Source organism: Acanthochromis polyacanthus, chromosome 19 (genome assembly GCF_021347895.1).
Source record: "Acanthochromis polyacanthus isolate Apoly-LR-REF ecotype Palm Island chromosome 19, KAUST_Apoly_ChrSc, whole genome shotgun sequence".
NCBI classification, from domain to species: Eukaryota; Metazoa; Chordata; class Actinopteri; family Pomacentridae; genus Acanthochromis; species Acanthochromis polyacanthus.
The window spans coordinates 6,123,940-6,143,800 of NC_067131.1; the positions used below are offsets into that span (position 1 = coordinate 6,123,940).

Genomic DNA, 19,861 nt, shown 5'->3' on the forward strand with positions numbered 1-19,861 from the left:
TATTAGAGCAGACAAGTCTGCAGGAGTCTCGCTGTGCATTATGGGCACGGCTCCTCCCCACGTGTCTGTGTGGAGCTCAGTCAACATGGTACCACAGCAGCAGACTCAGGCAGCCTGAGTTAGTGGACTCCACTCCTGCCCCTCTGCGCATCGCATTTCTGGACTGTCCTCACGCGCATGAGATAGCCAAGATTGTCCGGTGAAGTGTGCAGGTGAGAGCCGAATCCGCTCCGATATGGCTGTTATTTACAGGAAGGAGTGTTAAATCAGGTCCGGTGACTGACTGTGTTATTTTGACTAGCATGTGTGTGTCTGTTAGCACGTAAGCTAAGCTAGCTTCTGCTAGACTAGCTGGCACCGGCTAACAGCCTGTTTGCTAATATCGTCGCTTGTACGTTTGTTTACAGGAAATTGAGACTCCGAGCTCATTGTTCTGTGTCCTGCTTTCTTCTTCGGGTGTATATTTTTGTGTAGGAAAAACAACTTAACCCGCAGTGTTGTGTAGGCCTGTGACAAGTGCCAGAAGGGTTTGCTGCTAGCATGCTAATGAAGCTAACGCAGCCAGAAACTATGACATTTCTTGAAAAGTGGCGATCTGTATTGAGTGTTTTAACCATATGGAATCGATGTTTGATGCGTTAGCCACACGTAATGTTTATTAACAAGTGTTTACATGTAGAGCTGACATTTAACGTGGGTTACACAGTCTTACATCATGTGAGTTTTACTTCACTGACTCACTACAAACATCACTGGACAGACTGCATGATCATGGGTCTATTAACTGGAGGATTTTCATGGTTTAACTGTTTCAGGATAAACCCTCTACCAAGATTGGTAACCCAACACATAGTAACAAAACTGTAATGAAATCTAATGTAACCATGATATGCTGGATCACTTTGTTCCTGCGCCAGCTGCCTGTTACCTGTTTTTTTGTTCCCTGTCTGGGTATAGGAGTGTGTAGCCGGACAGTTAATTCCTGTAACTTTGTACATTTCGTTTTCGCTTCCAGGTTGGATCCCTGAGATCTGCTGCCGCTCCTCTCCTGTGTCGTCTCCTCTCGCCCCCCTTGCTTTGATCACATCAATATGGCCAGCGGGGACGAAGATGACCCTATTATAGAAGAGGTATGTCTGCAGGCTGAAGCTAAAGGACGTTTTAATCCAAAATTAATCACATGTAATATAGCTTGTTCCTCTGAGCTGTACAACCTCTGTTATTGTCCAAAAAAGCTTGCGACACAAGCTTTTATCTTTATGAACATACTCACTAAACGTGTTAATCCGTCGCTTCAAATAGTCCCCAACAAAGACACTACTTGTATAGTTTGCTGAAAACTACCACCTGTTTTAGGAAATATAATGGCATGTGTGAGCAGATTGTAAGGTGTTTTCACTTGTCCAGACAGAATGGGGACATAAAGAGACAGACTAAAGCATTGTTTGGGGAACTGTTAGTTTTTTATAGAGAAAAACTGAATCAGATTTGCATACATTATTATTATTGTTAATAAAACATGTAGTAAAGTGTTTTTAAGTGCTATTTAACACTTTCCACACTGTTTGATTCCTCAGCTCAGGATGTCTGCCAATTCCCAATTATATACTAGGACTCTTTTTTCCCCTCATAATCTATAATTCTAAGATCTTTTAGAACTTTTTATGCAAGACGAGCACAAGCCCAGGCGTTGCTGTGGTGCTATAATTTAATCAGGTAATCTCAATGGGATTATACACACTAGAGATGAGACCCAGCAAACACAGTCACGTACAAACAGCATCAGAAACGATCGCTAAGAAGGCAGTGAGATTTAAAGTTTAGATTTGTACAGTAACTCTTGAGAAAATCTTCATTTTGTCGCACCAGTTTGTCTAATCAGAGACTTGATCAACCATTTCTGTTTGTTTTAGATTGATGTGTATCTGGCCAAAAGTCTCACAGATAAGCTGTATCTTTTCCAGGTGAGACTCTCTTTTGTTACTCCTGTTGCTGATGATGACTATGGCTCAATTTGTGAACAGTTTGTTTGTGTTCTCTGTGTCTCAAATCAGTCACTAATCACCTTTATTGCTGTTTGTTTCTGTCCCAGTATCCCGTCCGACCGTCCACTATGACCTATGACGATGTCAACCACTTAGCGGCTAAGATCAAACCCAAGCAGCAAAGGGTAAAGAGTTTTTTATTAGTTTTGATTTGGCGTGTTGTGTTGATTTAATGTCAGTGTTTTGACGAAAATATGTGTTTCATTTGATTTTTGTCGTTTTTTGTTTAAGCTAAAGGCATTTAAGTCACATTTTTAGTTTTTATTTGTCAACCTGCTAAGGATTTTAGACCAGATGTTGCCATCTTTGTAAGTGGTTAGCGTGGTTACACGTGCATCTGTGCTGTGAGCTTAGTTTAAAAGGATCAGTGTTTATGTTTGTCTGCTTTGTAGTGACCCAAAAGACAAACTCTATAGTCTCAAATGATCAGTATTCCTTCAGCTACACATTGTCTTCTGAAGAGCAGCAATTTATTCAAAAGAAAACTGACTTACTTGTTCACTAAATTAGTGTTTACCGTCTGGGGTTGTATGAGCAGGATGGATACAGCTGTTTGTTTTTGTAATGAGCATCTAGAGGAAGCTTTAAAAGGAGCGGTGTCATTATTACTAAATCCTTGACTACAGCATGAAAGATATCTGCCTGAAAATTATCTTTGGTTTATTAGTAGTGTTAGATTAGCTCATTGTTATAGATATGTCAGCTGCTGCCATGTTTGTAGTTTCTTTCAGATGTTTTGATGCTGCTGCCTCCTTTTATAATGGGTGTAATTAATAAACCTGCTTTTTCCAAAAACCACTGACATCAGGTAACGCTACTGACAGTAAAAGAGCTTCTTGTTAACGGCAGTACAACAGTTCTTCTGCTAAAACAGACATTTTAGGCGATGAAGGAAATCGTTACTGATCAGGAGTTGCAGTGTTTGATTCCACAGATACTGCAGGTCCCTGAATGAGAAATTAAAACTGTTAATTTGTACGTCTGTCCTTCTTGAACGTTACCTTGACGTTGATGAAGAATGTAGACCATTATGCCCGAGTCAGCTGGGATAGGCTCCAGCACCCCCGCGAGCCTAATGAGGATAAAGCGGTGTATAGAGAATGGATGGATGGATAGTTCTCAAAACATGAGCACTGACTGTCATTAATCATCACAGAAGTCGTTGTCATGGTGCCCGTTGCTACTTAAACCTCCACAATGCTCAGTTACATCAGCAGCTCGGCTACTGAAGCGTTGTCCCGGTCAACTCAATCATAGTTTTCGTTGATTAAATAAAAGCGACTCTTTATTAATCTGAAACTCTTTGCTCTTATACTTGTTTGTTTTTCAGGTGGAGCTGGAAATGGCCATCGACACAATGAGTCCAAACTACTGTCGCAGTAAAGGAGAGCAAATCGCTCTGAACGTGGACGGCACCACTTACGATGAAACCAACACCTACTCAGCGTACGTCTGTTGTTAATGATTTCTTAATAGACTTTTCTTTGATTATGAACCTGATAAATTTTCCTGTTGGGCCGCTGGTCTGAATCTTCCTCTCTTTGCTTTTGTTCTCCAGTAAAATGATGGACAAACAGACCTTCTCCTCCATCCAGGCCACCACCAACACCTCCAGATATGCAGCTGCTGTGTTTCGCAAAGGTCTGACCTGATTATGTCGGTTCAGCAGCCTCTTTAGTGCTCTGTAGCTCCACGTTTGTTTTGTTTTGCTTCACCTGCTCCTGTAAATACTCAAAGTTCAGAGTCCCTTTTTTATCTTTTAGCTTTACCATTTAACTGCATGTTTACATTGATACTGTGACATGAGCAACTCCTCGACATGTTGACATGAAACCAAAATCAAACAGTGCAAAGTAGAAAAGATCTTCCGTGATTGTTTTGTTTTTGATGCTATCAGGCGAGCTTCATGTCACACCTCTGACTGGGATCCTTCAGATGAGGCCCAGCTTCTCCTACCTGGATAAAGCCGACAGCAAAACCAGAGAGAGGGAGGCGGCCAATGAAGGTGAGCCTGCTTTTATAAATTTACTATGACAGGAAGTCATGTGGGAAGATTTTTTCCTGTCTTTCACGAATATTCTAACATAAATAAAGCCAAATATGACATCACTCAGTAACTAATATCAGGATCTAACAGGTGCAGTTTTTTAAATTGTGAGAATTGGTTGATTAGTCAAGAAGTAGAAAATTCATTTTGATTATCTATTGGGTCATTTTTGAAGCAAAATTTCCGAAATTCTGTTTCCAGCTGAAAGTTTACTGCTTTTTTTTTTTTTTTTTTTTTTGATTGTTGTTCAGATAAATCAAGACCATTTAACTATCTGACCCCCAAATCCTGCTGTTGAGTTTGAAAGGTCTGTTGTCATTTAGGAGCTGTCAAAGCTGCACCGTTATCAGTGTAAGAAACCATCAAAACAGAAAGAATTGTTAGAGTTTTCCACTTTCTGACAGTCGAGGAACTAATCATGTGTGACAACCTAATCCGTCAGGGAAATGAACCACGTAACGAAGCTTGTAACTGTCATTTATTTACCGAAAGAGACTCTATTTCACATGTTTCATTTTAAAATAGTGGTCGGCAACTGGCGGCCTGCGGGCCAAAAGTGGCCCGTCAGGAATAATATCTGGCCCGCCAGATGATTTTCAAAATTTGATTTGGCACAGAGCCAAGCCAGTCCGTCACCAGGCATTTCTGCGTTTGCGCTACTGGTCGGACACGGTTGTACCAGCCAGATTTCACTGAGCAACAGTGTGTGCAAAACATATGTGTGTCTCGGGAGTCATTTTTAATACATCTGTGATCAGAATTGAGACGTGTGTCCCAAGCAGCGGCGATCAGCTGTAGAAGCTCCGCTGCTCGCGCTATCCCCCCGCGCCCCCCGCAGAATCGGAGCGCACCCCCCCGCAGGTTGGCCCGCTGTTCGATTGTTTACAACAAACATTTTGGCCCGAAGCCACATCTACTTGCCGACCCCTGTTTTAAAAAAATTAAACAGTTGGCACCACATTCAATAAAACATTTAATTCTTCACTCGTCAGTATAACTAAGAAGCCATGAGTGACCAGCAGTCATGTGATTAAAAAATTCATAGACTTTTCGGCTGAACTGCAGGCAGTGTTTACACCAAGCAGAAAGGAGATGTAGTACGGACACAAATTAGAGATGGAGGGAAAATAAAACATACTTGAACAAAAAAAATAATGCAGTATGCCTCAAAAATAGTACGCAGGATGATACGTGTAGCATATTGAAATATCTTTCTGGAGTTGATGCAGAGTAGTGTGTAAAGACGTCACCTGTTGGTTTCAACGCCGAGAAAATGAAGCCCGGATTTTGCTACTTCCTGGTCGCCATTTTGGATCTTTTGGAGCCAGTGATGTAAAAAGCGTCATCAAACAGACTGGACCGGAGAGCAACTAGGGGCAGGACCAGTCAATGGGACTGTCAATCAAGTATAGCCACGCCCCCTGGCTCCGCCAACTTTAACGATTTATTTAAAATTCAGTATTGATTTATTTTAAGATCGGCCACCTGATCTCTCATTTTGACCATAAAAACTAACGGGGGAAAAATCCTGAGTTGTAGAACATCAGTCTATCAAATTTTATTTTTTCCAAAAATGAATTGGGGTCTATGGAGAAAAAGCTTTTTGGAGCCAACCCTAGCGGACGACGGGATATTGCAAGTTTTTGACACTACCGGGTGGGCTTCAGTTCTGGAGCCAGATGCTACGTCCACTATATATACAGTCTATGGTAAAGACGGAGTTTGTAGTGACTGAAAAAGTAAGTAATAAAATATTTCTGGTATGTAGAGGAAACATGTTTGGTGACACTTGTGGACGTCTGGAAGATTGTTGTACATGTTGGTTCCAGTTTTTGTTCAGTTGGGTATATGAATAATCAAAGTAAAATCGACTTCTTCTTTTTATGATTTATGGCATTATAAATGTGTCGTAATGCATACATGGCATTTTTGCCAATTGCATCCATGGTTGTGTTGTTCCCATAGTGAGTAAAAATGTTACAGGAGCTAAAAACACCCAGAAACTGCTTGGAATCAGAGGGTTTAAGGTTTAAAAAATCACCTTCGGCCACAGCAGTGGACTGGTTAGTCAAGAAAATAACTGATAAGAGGTTGCATTTTGTCTTTGCACACTTTGAGTTTAAAAATTCTGCTTTTTGTTGTTTGTTTCTCTAAATAATAGGACTTCTTTAAAGAGTTTCTTAAAGAACCGCGACATAAAATTCTGAGTTAAATGACCAGTTCTCTGTCTGCAGGTGGAGATTCATCTCAGGATGAAGCCGAGGAGGAAGCCAAGGCCATCACGGTAAAGACTTGAGCAAACACTCACATTTTATTTAATCTAAATGGTAGTTTCTTGTTCTGCGCTAAAACACGTCAGATTCCTTGTATGTGAAAACCTACTACCTCTGTTTCTGGTTCTCATGGTTCCTCCGGCTTCACCCTTCTCTTCCACGTGTTCCCCTCCAGGTGAGGTTTGCTCGTCCCGAGTCGGAGCAGGCCCGGCAGAGGAGGATCCAGTCGTACGAGTTCCTGCAGAAGAAGCAGGCGGAGGAGCCGTGGGTTCACCTGCACTACCACGGAGTCAAGGTAGAGGGAGACGCCAGCATTAAGAACAGGGCTGAACATGTGGCATTTAAAGAGCGGTGACATTATGAGACGCTGTAGTCATGAAGCGTTTTTTTGTTTTAATTTGTTTTTAAATTCAGGACGGACGTTCAGAGCATGAAAGGCAGTACCTGTTCTGTCAGTCGGTGGACGCCTCGGAGAACTCTGAGCTGGTCAAAAGCCCAAAGTGAGTATGAAGGAATGGAAGTTTATTACGTTTCACTGCTCATAAGGTGTTATTTTGCTGCTAAATATGATTACAAAGAGAAGGTTTTATGGTCAGAGGCAACAACTGATTCTTTGAGTCGTCACTTTTTCCCATCTCTAATCCACAAAAGCTTACAGTGATGCACTTCTTTCTATTGTCTTTATTTTAGTCCTGATTATTGTCTCCTCATCTCAGCTTTGTTCTCGTATTTTCTCAGGGAGTACCTGGCGATGCTGATGCCTCCTCTTGCAGAGGAGAAAGTGTAAGTATTCCTCACTCTTCTGACTGATTTTTGCAGATTTAAACACAACACCAGTCCCTGAGGTGAATCCTCAACTTGATGCTTTTCTCTTTTAGTGTGAAGCCTGTTGGTCCCAGTAATGTGCTTTCAATGGCTCAGCTCCGCACTCTGCCTTTAGCAGAGCAAGTCAAGACCCTGATGAAGAATGGTAGGCCAACACAATCAGAAACATCTGGCCACTCTCTGATTGAAGGGCTCAGAAATGTATTTTATAACATCTGGTCATTTTTGCAGTGCATGTTTCTGTTTTGGGGTTATTTAAAAATCAAAGTAGCACTGAAAAGAGTCCGCATTTACCCAGCAGTTTGTCTTTATGCCGTTAATAAAGCTGTCAGACACACAGTATATGCAGGATTAATGAATATATCCAAGAAATTATGCAAGTTTCTGTAAAATACTTTTATTTTGCACTTGGATGTTATGCATTAATCTGTTTCCTGATTTGGGCCTGGCTGCATCTTGGGCATGAATTTCAGCAAATTTAAATCATGTACAGTAAAACATTCAGTTTGGATGGCCTTCAGTCTGGTGAAAATATGTCATAGTTCCTCCACAATCTCTTCTTTGTCCAGTCAAAGTGATGCCGTTCGCCAACCTCATGGGGCTTCTGGCTTCCGGCACCGACTCCACTGCAGCTCTGCGCTGCATCCAGCAGGTGGCGCTGCTGGTTCAAGGGAACTGGGTTGTCAAGAGGTGAGAGCAGACGTCGTCGCCCCCCCCCCCCCCCCCCCATCATAAATATTTTTATTGAATTTTAAAGCGGTAAGCAAAATGTAGACAGGAAATTTGTAGGATGCGCGGCAGATATGCCGAGTTTTCCGAGGACATCCTGTAATCTTGTCTCCATCTTAAACATCTACAAAGCAGATTCCTCCAGAAACATGGTCCCCGGGGTATTACAGGAGCGTGCTGCAAGTCGGGTTTTATATTTAGATATGAAAGAAAGAGAAACAAATAAATAGAATACAAGTGATAAGCTCAGAATATAAACAGAATACATTACAGACAGAGGTCAAGAACAAGACAAAGAATTAAAAAACAGAGGAGTGAAAGAATAAATCCTTAGATTGACAGGAAGTTCTAAAAGTGTTACAGGAATGGTACCGCACTGGGATTTAACCCTAGGCAAAAAAGACTCATTTGCAATTACAGTATTTAGACAGATATTGCTTGGGCTGGACCCGAATATTCGTTTGCTACGGCGATATCTGGATATTAATTTTGGTATCCGAATATTCGCCACCACCCGAATGGCCAGGTTGCTGCTGACTCTGACGTCACGCCTCACTTCGTTGCATGAACACAAGACGTTACGGGGCGGAACGAATATTCGGATATTCGTCTTTAATAGGGTCCGAATATTCGGAGGCCAGAAACCAGTATTCGGGCCAGCCCTAATTGCTACATGAGTCACACATTTCTGCAGGAATGTTGCATTTCTTCTCCACTGATGCCAATATAAAAGTGATGTGTTTTTAGTGGTGGTTGGTTGGTATCAAGCAATCTGTGTTTTAACACTTGGAGGATACGATTTGTAAGCTGGGGCATCTCTGTGGTATTTCAGCGCTTCATTTATAACCGTGTTTTGTGACACATTTCATCCAAAACTTGCAGCTCAGGCATTTTGAATATTGCTCTTTGCCAGATTGCGATTTTGATGATTCTGGATCTTTTCTGCTGAGTTACAAGCTGAGCGGCAGATCTTTTTGAGGTTTTGACAGAACATAGTGTTCCTGTGAGCGTGGCTGGGCGGGGCTGCGTCCTTCCATCTGTGGTCAAAAGACATGCAGTGTTTGATTAGAGTTGGGACATTTTTTATGAAACAGAATCTGAGTATAAATATTGCATGCATTGCTCTATTGCAGGTTACTTTCCAGTGTATTGATGCTGATGTATTTTTTTCCACAGTGATGTTCTGTATCCTAAAAACACCTGCAGTCCTCACAGCGGCGTCCCTGCTGAAGTCCTCTGTCGGGGCAGAGACTTTGTGGTGAGCTGTCGTCGCCGTGTTTCATCCTTTTCTTGGATTACCGAGAATTAAAACCAGTAAAAGTGTGTTTTATATGAACTCGACTTGGTTTTGCAGTCATGGTGAATCAGCTGTGCTTTTTATAGATGTGGAGGTTCACGCTGGAGCGCTCTGTGATGAGGAAGGAGATCGCTTCCATCATCAAAGTAAGCATCGGTGTGACCAAAATAACTCGTGAAACAACGCATTTTATGAGTCCCGCTAGCATGTCAGAGCGGTTGTGACTAATGTAGAATCTAGAAATGCTTGAATATGCTTGGAATGAGCTGTGTAGAACTAATTACTTCAGGCTCACAGTCAGGATCTGTGCCGCCTCAGAGGTTTGTAGCGTTTCAAATTAGTCCCTTGGGTTGTTACATATGCAAAGAGGGTTGCTAGTAGAGTTGTGATGATCTCCCCTTGATAATTTCACCTGTTTTGAGATGCTCGGCGCTCCCGCAGCCTTTAACGGTAATTTGAGCAGGAGTGCCTTTGAACACTTGCCGCTGTCACCCCGAGGCTACACTCGTTCACTCAGGTAAACACGACTAACAGCTCCTTCCTCCTGCCTCCGTCAGCTTCCTCCGGAGGATGTGAAGGAGTTCCTGGAGCATGTGGCGGCTCCTCGGATCAACCGGGGCTGGGAGTTCCTGCTGCCTACCGATGTCGACTTCGTTAAGAAGCACCCAGATGTTGCCCACAGGCAGCACATGCTGTGGCTCGGCATCCAGAGCAAGTAAGTTACACACTGTTGCAACTGAAGAGTGAATTGTCTCAGCGGGGTACTGAAGTGCAACTACAGCGGTCCCTTCCAGACTCCTGCGCGATAAATGAAAATTTGTGAAGTAGCGACCTTATTTATTTCATTATTTATATATATTTTAAGGCTTTATAAACCCTCCCCACACACCGCAGAGCAACACTATGCTCAGCGATCAGACGTCTGTGTGAAATGGACGAGGCCAGATGTTGAACGCCGCCACACAGAAAACAGAATAGGGTTTATTGCCATTTGCACCGGCACATCACAGCACAGGTACATTAGAGTTCTTGTATGTGAGTCCGAGACAAAAAAAAAAATAGCAAAAGTTAAAAAAGAAACAAGAACCATAAAAAATTACGCTAAAGTTAAATAATGTTAACTGCAGACAATAGCATAAATACATTTTAAAAGAAACTCTGCGTTTTATTTCCATTAAACATTCTTTTAACATGTTCTAATTATTATTTTTTTATATTGTTTTCAATTTTTTTTAGGCTAGAAAATGCTTATTTTACGGCAAAAATATTTAAAATAATGTAGCGATCGCAGAGCTGGTCGCTATGACTGAACTGTTGTGCTGCAGTGCACCATGGGAGTTCAAGGTGCCGGAGGTTTAAATTGTGATTTATGTTAGTGTCACAGTTTTATTAGTGTTTGTGTTTTATTGTGCTGTTGTGGTTTAATCAGCCTAGTTAGTTTGGTAAAGTGTTGTGTTGTCAGAACCGTCAGTGTGAAGCGTGTTTGATGACTTCCTGCCACATTTTTAATAGCGCAGCTCTCTGGGTGTGTCAAAGTAAAAGCATCTGCCAGTTGCAGAGCGCATAAATGGCAAATATTCCTTCTCGCACGTCATTTTTCAATGCAGCTCGCCACAATAATAAATACATGCCCAGATACCGCAAAATCCCACGATATAGCGAACAATCTGTGCTACCAAATGCAATTTAAAAACCTGCGATACAGTGAGACCATGAAAAGAGGGACCACTGTAAATGCTTTTGTTTGTGAGGGAAGTTTATTGTCTTTTCTTTTCCTTGAAGGTTGGAAAAGGTGTTTAATTTCTCTAAAGAAGATTTTGTGCCAAAGAATTCCCCTCAGCCCGGTGAGTTAAATTGGTCGCAGCCATTTCTTTCAAATACTTGCAGGAGCTGACGTCTCTGTTGCTTTTTCCAGATCCTGTCCACGTCAGCGGGGAGCAGCGTCTGAAGATGGCTCACGAACGAGCGCACGAAAAGCAGTCGATGCTGCAGAAGGAGCTGGACGCCAGACGTGCAGGAAGCAGCGTCCACATCAAGCAGGAGCCGGTCAGCGACAGGGAGGACGAGCCAATGGACACGTCGTCCTCCATCCCCAACGGTTCCGTCAATGGTTACCCCAGCGCCGCGTCCCCCTTCGATCACTCCGTGGGAAACGGAGGGAGCCCCGCCAACACGCAGTCCCAGGAGCTGCAGGACTTTGTGATCAAGACTTTCAGGAAGCATTTTGTGCTGACGCTGAACGAGCTAAAGAGGCTGTTTAACCTCCACCTGGCTTCCATGCCGGCGGGACGGAGCGTCTTCCACTCCATCTCGGACCACATGCTGCAGGACGCCATACTGCTCAACCAGTGCAAACAGATAATGGTGCCTGTGAGTATTCAGGGAGGGAAATTACCAGGAATTACAAGTACTGTGGATGTAAAGCTCCTGTTCCTTCAGGATGCTGCTGGTTTTACTTTTTTTTCCCCAACTCAGTCTGGACTGTTTGCGTTGATGCTGTTGGAGTGAAATGCCAAACTTCTCCCAAACCACTAGCAGTGTGAAACGACACGGCTCGCTGCTGCATTGCTGTGGGTCAGCTGATAGAAATGTGAAATGTGAACCAGGAAATTGAGCTTGAAGGCTTTTCTGGCATCACAACAGTGCACTGTAGTTTCCGTCGCTGAGAGGCAGGAGTTTACAGTTTCTCCGCCTCGGCACACTCAGTAAACAGGGCAGTTATCAGAACGCTTCGAGGCAGGGATGGTACAGTACGCGTTGTTGCTGCAGTGAGGAGATACAACACATTGTAGCAGTTCAGTAGAGGATGTGCTGAGGCGTTAAGTGAAATGTTAAATACATCTTTGAAGTGATAGAATCAGAACAAACTCGCTACAGCCGGATGTTGAAATGATGACTGAAGCAACAGGATAGGTTTTACTCCAGACATTATGCAAAGCGACAGGAAGAAGCAAACCACTGAAACCACTACAACAAACACATGCACTGCAGACATACAGAAAGAGGAAATACATGAGCAGCGCTGTTTAAACTTATCAGTAGTTGATTGAAGTAGCTGTTGCAGCACTAATGCTGTTTATAATCAAATATGTAAGAGATCAGTACTTCACTAGCGGCTTAGAGCTATAACTAATAATAATTTCCATTTGCAATTCATCTGTCAGATATTTTATTGACTAATCAGTTAGTCGTTTGCTGTTTTAAATGTCAGAAAATCATGAAAAATGTCCAAGATGACGACCTGACTTGTCCACAACTCAAAGATATTCAGTTTACTGCCATAAAGGAGGAATGAAAGCAGAAAGTATTCCAATTTAAGAAGCTGGAATCCAAATATTTAGATCTTTTTTCTCCAAAAAATTCACTCAAACTGTTATCGAAATGTGTTGTTGATTTATTTATTAGGTTACAGTCTGATGATTGTTTGTTTGAGATGTTATAGAAAGATCTCTGTGGCCTTTTTCTGTTTTTGGATCGGAAGTAGATCCTGCTGGTGTGGTTCATGGAGTCCTTTTACTGGTTTAAATACATACTGGTAGGGCTGGACCCGAATGTCCGAATATTCGTTCGCTACGGCGGTATCTGGATATTAATTTTGGTATCCGAATATCAGACAAAACGAAGGCAAAATTTGGACTCGGGAGACCAGACGAACGGATCCAAATATTCGGGCCGTATCCACCACCCCTACCCCCACCCCCCCACCACCACCACCATCGGAACGAATATTCGGATATTCGTCTTTAATAGGGCCCGAACATTCGGAGGCCAGAAACCACTATTCGGGCCAGCCCTACATACTAATAAAGTCATAGAGTGTATATAACTAGTAAAATAGAAGGTCTCACAAGTCATGTTCCACAATGCATTATTATGCATATTTTAGGGAAAAAAAACAGAAACAGAAAAACTTTGAATAGCTTCCCCTTGTTTCACAAAAACAGTTTTACATTTGCTTAAGATGATTCTTGACTTTTTGAAAAGGAGTTAATGCGCATTATGGGAGACAGAAACACTGTTTTCAAATACGTTTTGACAATGATTCATCAGCTGTTTGTTTCTTGTCGTTGCCTTTGTCTGCAGACCTTAAGAGCAACACCGATACCAGCCAACATGAAAGAACAGTCACAACTTTCCTCATTGAAAACCTGTAGAAAGGTTTGTTCTTTGAGGTTTCACAGTCCAAATACCATTTGTTTTTACTCTTTCAAGCAGCATGAGTACAATTAGGACATAACTTTGCCATAATGTTGCACCTTAAACTTTGACCGTCGCAATCTTTACTGCAAAACCAGCTGTTCCCTTGTCTGGTCGCTAAAGATTGTGTGTATTCGTACGAGACACAGCAGTGTGGTGACGTAACGGTGCAGAGGACTGTGGGTCAGATTGACCAGAGAAGCATGCAGCAAAATCTGATTGATGTGGTTGGATAATCTGGTGTTTTTGGCATACTGCATTAGGAAATACTTAATGTTTTTTCCCGGCATTGGGATGGATATGGAATATTGGATATTGAAACCTGCCAACTTTTGCTGACACTTCGAAGCCGATTTTTAATTTTTTTTTTTTTGCTCCACAGTCGCTAATGGAAAGGAATTTGGAATTTTCTTTTTTATGTTGAAATTTGTCTCTGCATTCAATGGCTTTATGGGAAAATTAGCTCCCTCCTTTTGTCTTGCTCAACTGTTGATGTTTGAACACGTCTCTCTGCATCAGAGTTTAGTTTGATTTGTTCGGCTGGACTCACTCTGACTCACCTGGGCTTTGGGTGTTGAAGCTGCTGTTCTCTTTGTGTTGGATTAAGAGCTGCTGCTCCTCTGGTTTTTGCTGAATGAAAGGAGGGGAGTTCTCTCTGGCAGCACGAATGCAAGTATCACTTTTCTCTCCCAGAATAACGACATTAACGGTCCGTGAGAGTTTTGTTGCTTGTAAAGGAGTCGAGGCACTGAAGCAACGCAAACCCGGTTCTCGGGTTCCACTGAAGTTCCAGCAGCCACCTGATACCTCAGTGTGTTTGTTGTGTGTTTGGGCTGGAGGTGCTGTTTGTAGTCTTAATATAGACCCTTGTAGTTTGTTATCAGAGCACCGTATTAGTTGTGGTGTTGGCTCTGAGGCGTGGTCCGGTCGCTGCCAACATCCTCCGGTCTCCTCCTGCCAGGACCGGCCCTGTCCCGGCTTCAGTCTTATCCTCTCTGCATCTTTAGAGGATTGTGGGGGAGGGAATGGCTCGACACCGTCTTTGTTATGCAACAGATTGTTGGCCTCAAAGCAAAGCTCATTACAGCTCACCTGGGGGTTAAGCCGACGGTTGTTCGCTAACGTAGACAGATCTGGAATCAGGTGGTTGGCCCTCAGTGCCTCTGTAGTTATTGTTAGGAGGTCTGGCGGTTCATAGATCAGTGTTGGGTCAGTGGGCTGTCTGGAGAGATAATCCAGGTTCGGAGGGGTCATCATTGGACCGTCAGCACACTGCAGTTTATCAGCTGGTTCCTGTTCTGATTTGGTGAAGAAAATCAAGTATCTGAGAGGCAGAAAATCTCTTTGACGCGGCTGTAATTCGTTGCATAAACTGACGTTTCCGTCAGAGTTGTCATGACAAGCGTCCTATGTCTGTCCAAACACCATCTCAAATCACTCAGCTCAGACCTGAAGCAGGTTTAAGGATTAAAACTGTCAATGTCGGTTATTTGTCAGCTGTTAAATTAGTCATCAGCTCTTTTCATAATCGGCTTGAGTTATTTATTTGAGGAAAAAAAGTCTTAATTCTCTGATTGAAGCTTCTTAAATGTGAATATTCTCTAGTTTCTTTACTCCTCTGTGGAAGTAAACTGAATGTCTTTGGGTTGTGAACGTCATTTTAAACACTAATTGACATTTTCCACCTTTTTGTGACATTTAGTAGACCCACCGACTAATCCAGTCGTCGGGGAAATAATTTTCCAGCGTCTCCTGTTTCTCTCTCGCTTCAGTTTCCTGCTCAGACCACGGCAGCCCCTGATGAACAGAAGGTGTTTGGTTTATGGGAGACCGGAGAGGACTTCGACAAGGTAAACACTCTGATGAAATATGCAGATGTTTGCAGCTCAAGCGCACCACAAACCGCAAGTCAGCAATCATTGGATTTCACATGAACGTCAGAAACCACACGCAGCCTGTTTTAGTGGGGACGACTGGCTCACTGCATCACTGCTACACAACACAGACAAGCAGCTTTTGTGCTTTTTGAGGTGCAAATATCTGCTCTGGACTTTCTTTTTGAAATTCATAAAAATGACTTGAGGCACGACATGTCTTGTTTCCTTGTGTTGCTCATTTTGTTGCTACATTTGGATCATTGCTACCATTGCATCTGTGTGATAAATTGCATTCTCATTGCATAATGTATTTTGTGTGCATGGTGAGGTGTTGCAGTTAGGGTTAAATTTGGCAAAATCTTCCCCAAATGCACATAGTAGGAGATTGAAGCTCTGAGAGTCAATATTTAACTCGCAGGATTTGTCAACTTTTTCCACTACTTTTATTGTTTTAGAACAACATGAAACATGACAAATTCCAGCTGGTGTAAAAGAATAATTCCTGAAAACATCTCTCCATTTTTGGAAAGATGACTGAAGTTTTTCTTCTTCGAGGGTTTTTGACAGTTGGCAAACAACTGGTCTTGTTTACATCTTCTTCTACTGCGTAACGTAGCCTGTAGCAGCACTTTTTTTACAACGCCGAGCAGCCTAGTTTATTCTCTCCAAAGTGGTTGTAGAAAAAAACAATTTAACCTTTCTGTTTTCCAATTTTTTTGGGAATGTTTAAGCCAAAATTGCTTGACGGTTCTATGGAAACATAACAGTGAAACTACACCCAGCAGCGTCTTAGCTCGGCTTAGCATGTCAAACCTGCTGCTTCATGAGCTTTCCAGGTTGTTTTTGTGCTACGCTAAGCTAACCTGCTGCTGGTTGAAGCTTGGCAATTATTGATCTTTTAGCTTATTTACTTAAACGTCAAGCTGTTGCCTAAAATCAGTTCCTCTGTGTGTTTTCCTTTTCCTCCTGCAGCACCGTCGGCTGCTCTATGAAGTGTTCACCAAGAACTACCGGGTCAGGAGGAACATAATTCAAGCCCGACTGGCGCAGGAGTTGGGAGACGTGTCCAAAGCTGACATGGACCGGCTGCTCACAGTGAGATCTCTGCTGGAACTCAACATCTGCATTAGACCAGATGTTCTCCGCCGACCTAACCCGCCGTCTTGTTTCGTTTCAGGAGTGCTGCTGCAGCCATGCAGGGATGTGGTACCTCAAAGGGACGATACAGTCCTGACCTCCAACATCCTGCCCCCTGCGGCCACCGTCAGCCAATCAGATCCTCTCTCAGGTGTCCGGTGGGAGGGCAGTCGAGAGATGAGACCAATCGCAGCAGCCCGAGGACGAGCAATTGGAGGACATAAAAAAGTCGGCGGTCTGCAGTGCTCAGAACAAAACCTCAACGTGAGCGCTGGGACGCTGCCGGAGGACAGAAACTCCACAAATTCTCCGAGTCTGAGGGGAAACATCGATTTAAAAATGAAGAGATAGAAAGATCTATATATACACACGGTTTATCAGTAGGATTCTTTTTGCATAATGACGTCATGTTTGATTATTTTTGAATGAAACCTTCATCAGATCAGGTGTTTACTGTTGAAAGCAGCTGAGTGCTTTCATTCCACTCCTGATTGTGAACTTTTGCCAGAAAAAACGCGTTTTACTTTCATATCAGCTACAAAACAAACCCTCTTTAAGGCCTTGTGAGTAAAAAAAACTGATCTGTTTTTTGCATTCATTAATTTTACACATTTTCTTTGTTAAGAATATCGACTGAATATAATATTTATTTTGCCCTTAATACACAAATGAAAGTGTGAGCTTTAAGGATGGTCGATAAAATGCGTGAAGGCGCTTAAAGAAATTTGCCAAATCCATCAAGTTGTTAAACAAAAGGGAAGAAAGATGCAAAAAAAACCTGAAATCTCTCGATGTTTTTGGCAACCCTGGACCTGGAATCGACTACACTGAGTGTGGCTTTTCCCCCATTTTCTGTCAAATATGTGCTGATTTCTGAACTCTGAGGGGAAGAAGTGGAGGTTTGTTTTTCTTGGTTGAATGTAGAGTTTGAAGTTTTCCTTTACGAGAGAAACTTTGAGTGACTGAGTTTGACGAGAACTAAATAAAGATGCAATTTGGAATAAAATCCTGTCATATTTTTGCTGTTAAATCTACTGGGGTTTAACCTTACCGTACACGAACGCTACACCGTCATCGGCGGAGCAGGGGCTGAGCTGTTGCTATGGATACGCCGGTGTGTCGCCATGTGCTGCTATCTTGAGCCTCCATCTAAAGTGCCTCCGCCTCACAAGGCTTTCAGGACAAACTCCCACCCGTTCATATAAAAAAAAAGAAAACACAGGGACGTTTGATTCTCACAGAAAAACCTTCAGAGCTTCAGTTGCAGAAATGTGAATACGATGTTCTGCAGAATTTCCTTCATCATTGGACAATGACAGTTGCATTTGTTTTTTCATTGGTTATTTTGCTCAATAAACACTGTGATGTCAACTCCACTGAGGTGTTCTTGTCATTATTAACAGAGCTGATGTTCCTTGATGTTTATGTTGAGCTGATTTACACAGAAACTTTGTTTGGGTTGTGTTAGTTTGGTTTTTGTACGGTTTCATTTGGACGCCTATCTTGAGGCCCCTCCATGTGGTTTAGTGAGGTTTTCTGGAACAGTTCTACAAAGCAACCTGCAGCAGAAGAGACTTTGACAGTTTTTAGGAAGTTCTGGAGACCTGACTTTAGAGCAGCAGAAACATTTGTCAGCAGTTTGAGCAGGAGAAGGTGAGCTTCAGAGTAGAAATGAGAAGGAAACCTTCTTGACCTGTGTGGTGAGGTCCTGTACCAAGAGTTTGAGCAGGTTGTGAAGAGTCTGTAGTTCTTTGGTCTGAAAGCACGAGAAGAGTCGACTCATTAAAGGAGAAAACAGGAGATATTGTTGGTTCTTCTGTCGCTCTGCAGTTTCCTTAGACTGAATATCAAGTTTCTATTTTAAATGATTTACTGTGTGAGCCCAAGAAGACTTCAATAAACTCCCTACAACCCCTGGACAACATATTTTATTACCATGTTAAATCTTTTTTTAGATATGTTCTTGAGTTTTAATCATATTTTTTTCTTTGCTTGTTTAGTTTTGTCTTCTGTGTGAAAGGTGCTAAACAAATAAAGCTGAATTGATAAACTGAATAACTGACTAACTCGTGATTGTGACAACAGAAGTATTTTTATTGTGATTCAAGGGTTTGTTTCATTTTTAAGGTTGGGGTTAAAATCTTGACAGAAAAAAAATTAATGAAATAAACTACATAAAAAAGCAATTAAATCAGGAAAAAGCAGTTAATACAGTAAAACTTTGGAAAAGAACATTAAATACAATTCAATTATATTAAACAGACAAAATATTTAATTAGATAAACAGAAGACACAAAACATGTAATTATGAAATTATACAATTTTTAAACCGAAATATTAAACATTAATGATGGAATATTTTAGATAATCATTTAAAAATACAGTTAAACAAGAATATTAAAACTTTAAAAAGACAAAACATGTAATTAAAAAATTTAATTTATTTAGAAAATTAAATCTTAAAGACAAAACTTTAAATAGGAATTAAACAGAAAATACAATGAAGCATTTAAAACGGAACATTAAAAGGTGGTAAAACTTTTTTTTTTTACAAAAACCTTAAAGATTTAATCTAAAAATTAAACATTGGAAAGGAAAAGGAAATTTTTCAAACAAGCTGATAAAACATTTGAAAAAACAAGAATTAAACATTAAAAAGACAAAACATTTCAAAATCAAATCAGACAGAAAAGAATAAAAGGTGAGAAAAGAGCAAAAACAAACATTTAAGAAGAATCAAACTAAAGACAAAACATTTGAAAAGACACCAGTTAGACTTTAGAAGATCAAATTAAACATAAGAGACAATAAAACGATCATAAAGAGCAAAAACAGATAAAGGTCTTAAAATGTTTTCTAGTCTGAAATGAAAACATCAAGTGGTTTCTTCCAACATTTTCTCTTTCTACATTCTTGGTTTGATTGTAGACAGATTTACTAAGAGCTCATTTCAGAAAACTGCTTACCAGATAAAGTCTACTGGTAGTTGAAGGCATCGATCAAACTAATGTTCCCTTCTGATCTCCACAAACTTTACTGTTCAGTGAAGAGAATCGAAGTTTGTTGAGGATTTCTAAAGAACCCACAGGTGAAGGTCTGAGAAGAACTCAGATGGATGGTCTAAATGTGAAATCAAGACTCATGGTCACAAGTTTTAAGGCTTCTGTTAACCATAAAGTTCAAACTAACAGAGATCTACTGTAGGACTTTTAAAGTTTCAGTCCTCAGACTGTCTAAAGGTTCAAACTAACAGGGATCTACTCAGGAACTTAGAAAATATCAGCCCTCAGACTGTCTAAAGGTTCAAACTAACATAGAACTACTGTGGGACTTAGAAAATTTCAGCCCTCAGACTGTGTGAAAGCTCAGGTCCTGGAGACTCAGGAGGTGTGGAGGCTTTGGAAAGTCTTGGAAATGAGGGTTCAACCCTCCAG

The 19,861-nt window shown here is 41.6% G+C and overlaps 1 protein-coding gene across 1 annotated transcript; it reads left to right on the forward strand.

The window, feature by feature from the left end:
* The first annotated feature begins 44 nt into the window (after positions 1 to 44).
* On the forward strand, positions 45 to 17,803 carry polr3e (polymerase (RNA) III (DNA directed) polypeptide E). The gene is made up of 21 exons (XM_022189884.2): positions 45 to 212; positions 1,016 to 1,130; positions 1,914 to 1,964; positions 2,093 to 2,170; positions 3,376 to 3,491; positions 3,604 to 3,686; positions 3,943 to 4,050; positions 6,327 to 6,376; positions 6,541 to 6,660; positions 6,780 to 6,865; positions 7,104 to 7,148; positions 7,244 to 7,335; positions 7,760 to 7,880; positions 9,096 to 9,177; positions 9,303 to 9,362; positions 9,774 to 9,931; positions 10,999 to 11,060; positions 11,132 to 11,586; positions 15,186 to 15,263; positions 16,263 to 16,385; positions 16,468 to 17,803. The coding sequence occupies exons 2-21, from the start codon at positions 1,092 to 1,094 to the stop codon at positions 16,522 to 16,524; spliced, it is 2,064 nt and encodes a 687-aa protein (XP_022045576.1). The 5' UTR covers positions 45 to 212; positions 1,016 to 1,091; the 3' UTR covers positions 16,525 to 17,803.
* The last annotated feature ends 2,058 nt before the right edge of the window (positions 17,804 to 19,861 follow it).

What these genes read in the sequence shown, in the direction of transcription:
- polr3e (XM_022189884.2), top strand. Translation starts at nt 1,092, where the DNA reads ATGGCCAGCGGGGACGAAGATGACCCTATTATAGAAGAG. An exon ending in AGCTGCTGTGTTTCGCAAAG is followed by an intron (nt 3,687 to 3,942) that starts GTCTGACCTGAT and finishes TGATGCTATCAG; the next exon opens with GCGAGCTTCATGTCACACCT. An exon ending in GAGCTGGTCAAAAGCCCAAA is followed by an intron (nt 6,866 to 7,103) that starts GTGAGTATGAAG and finishes GTATTTTCTCAG; the next exon opens with GGAGTACCTGGCGATGCTGA.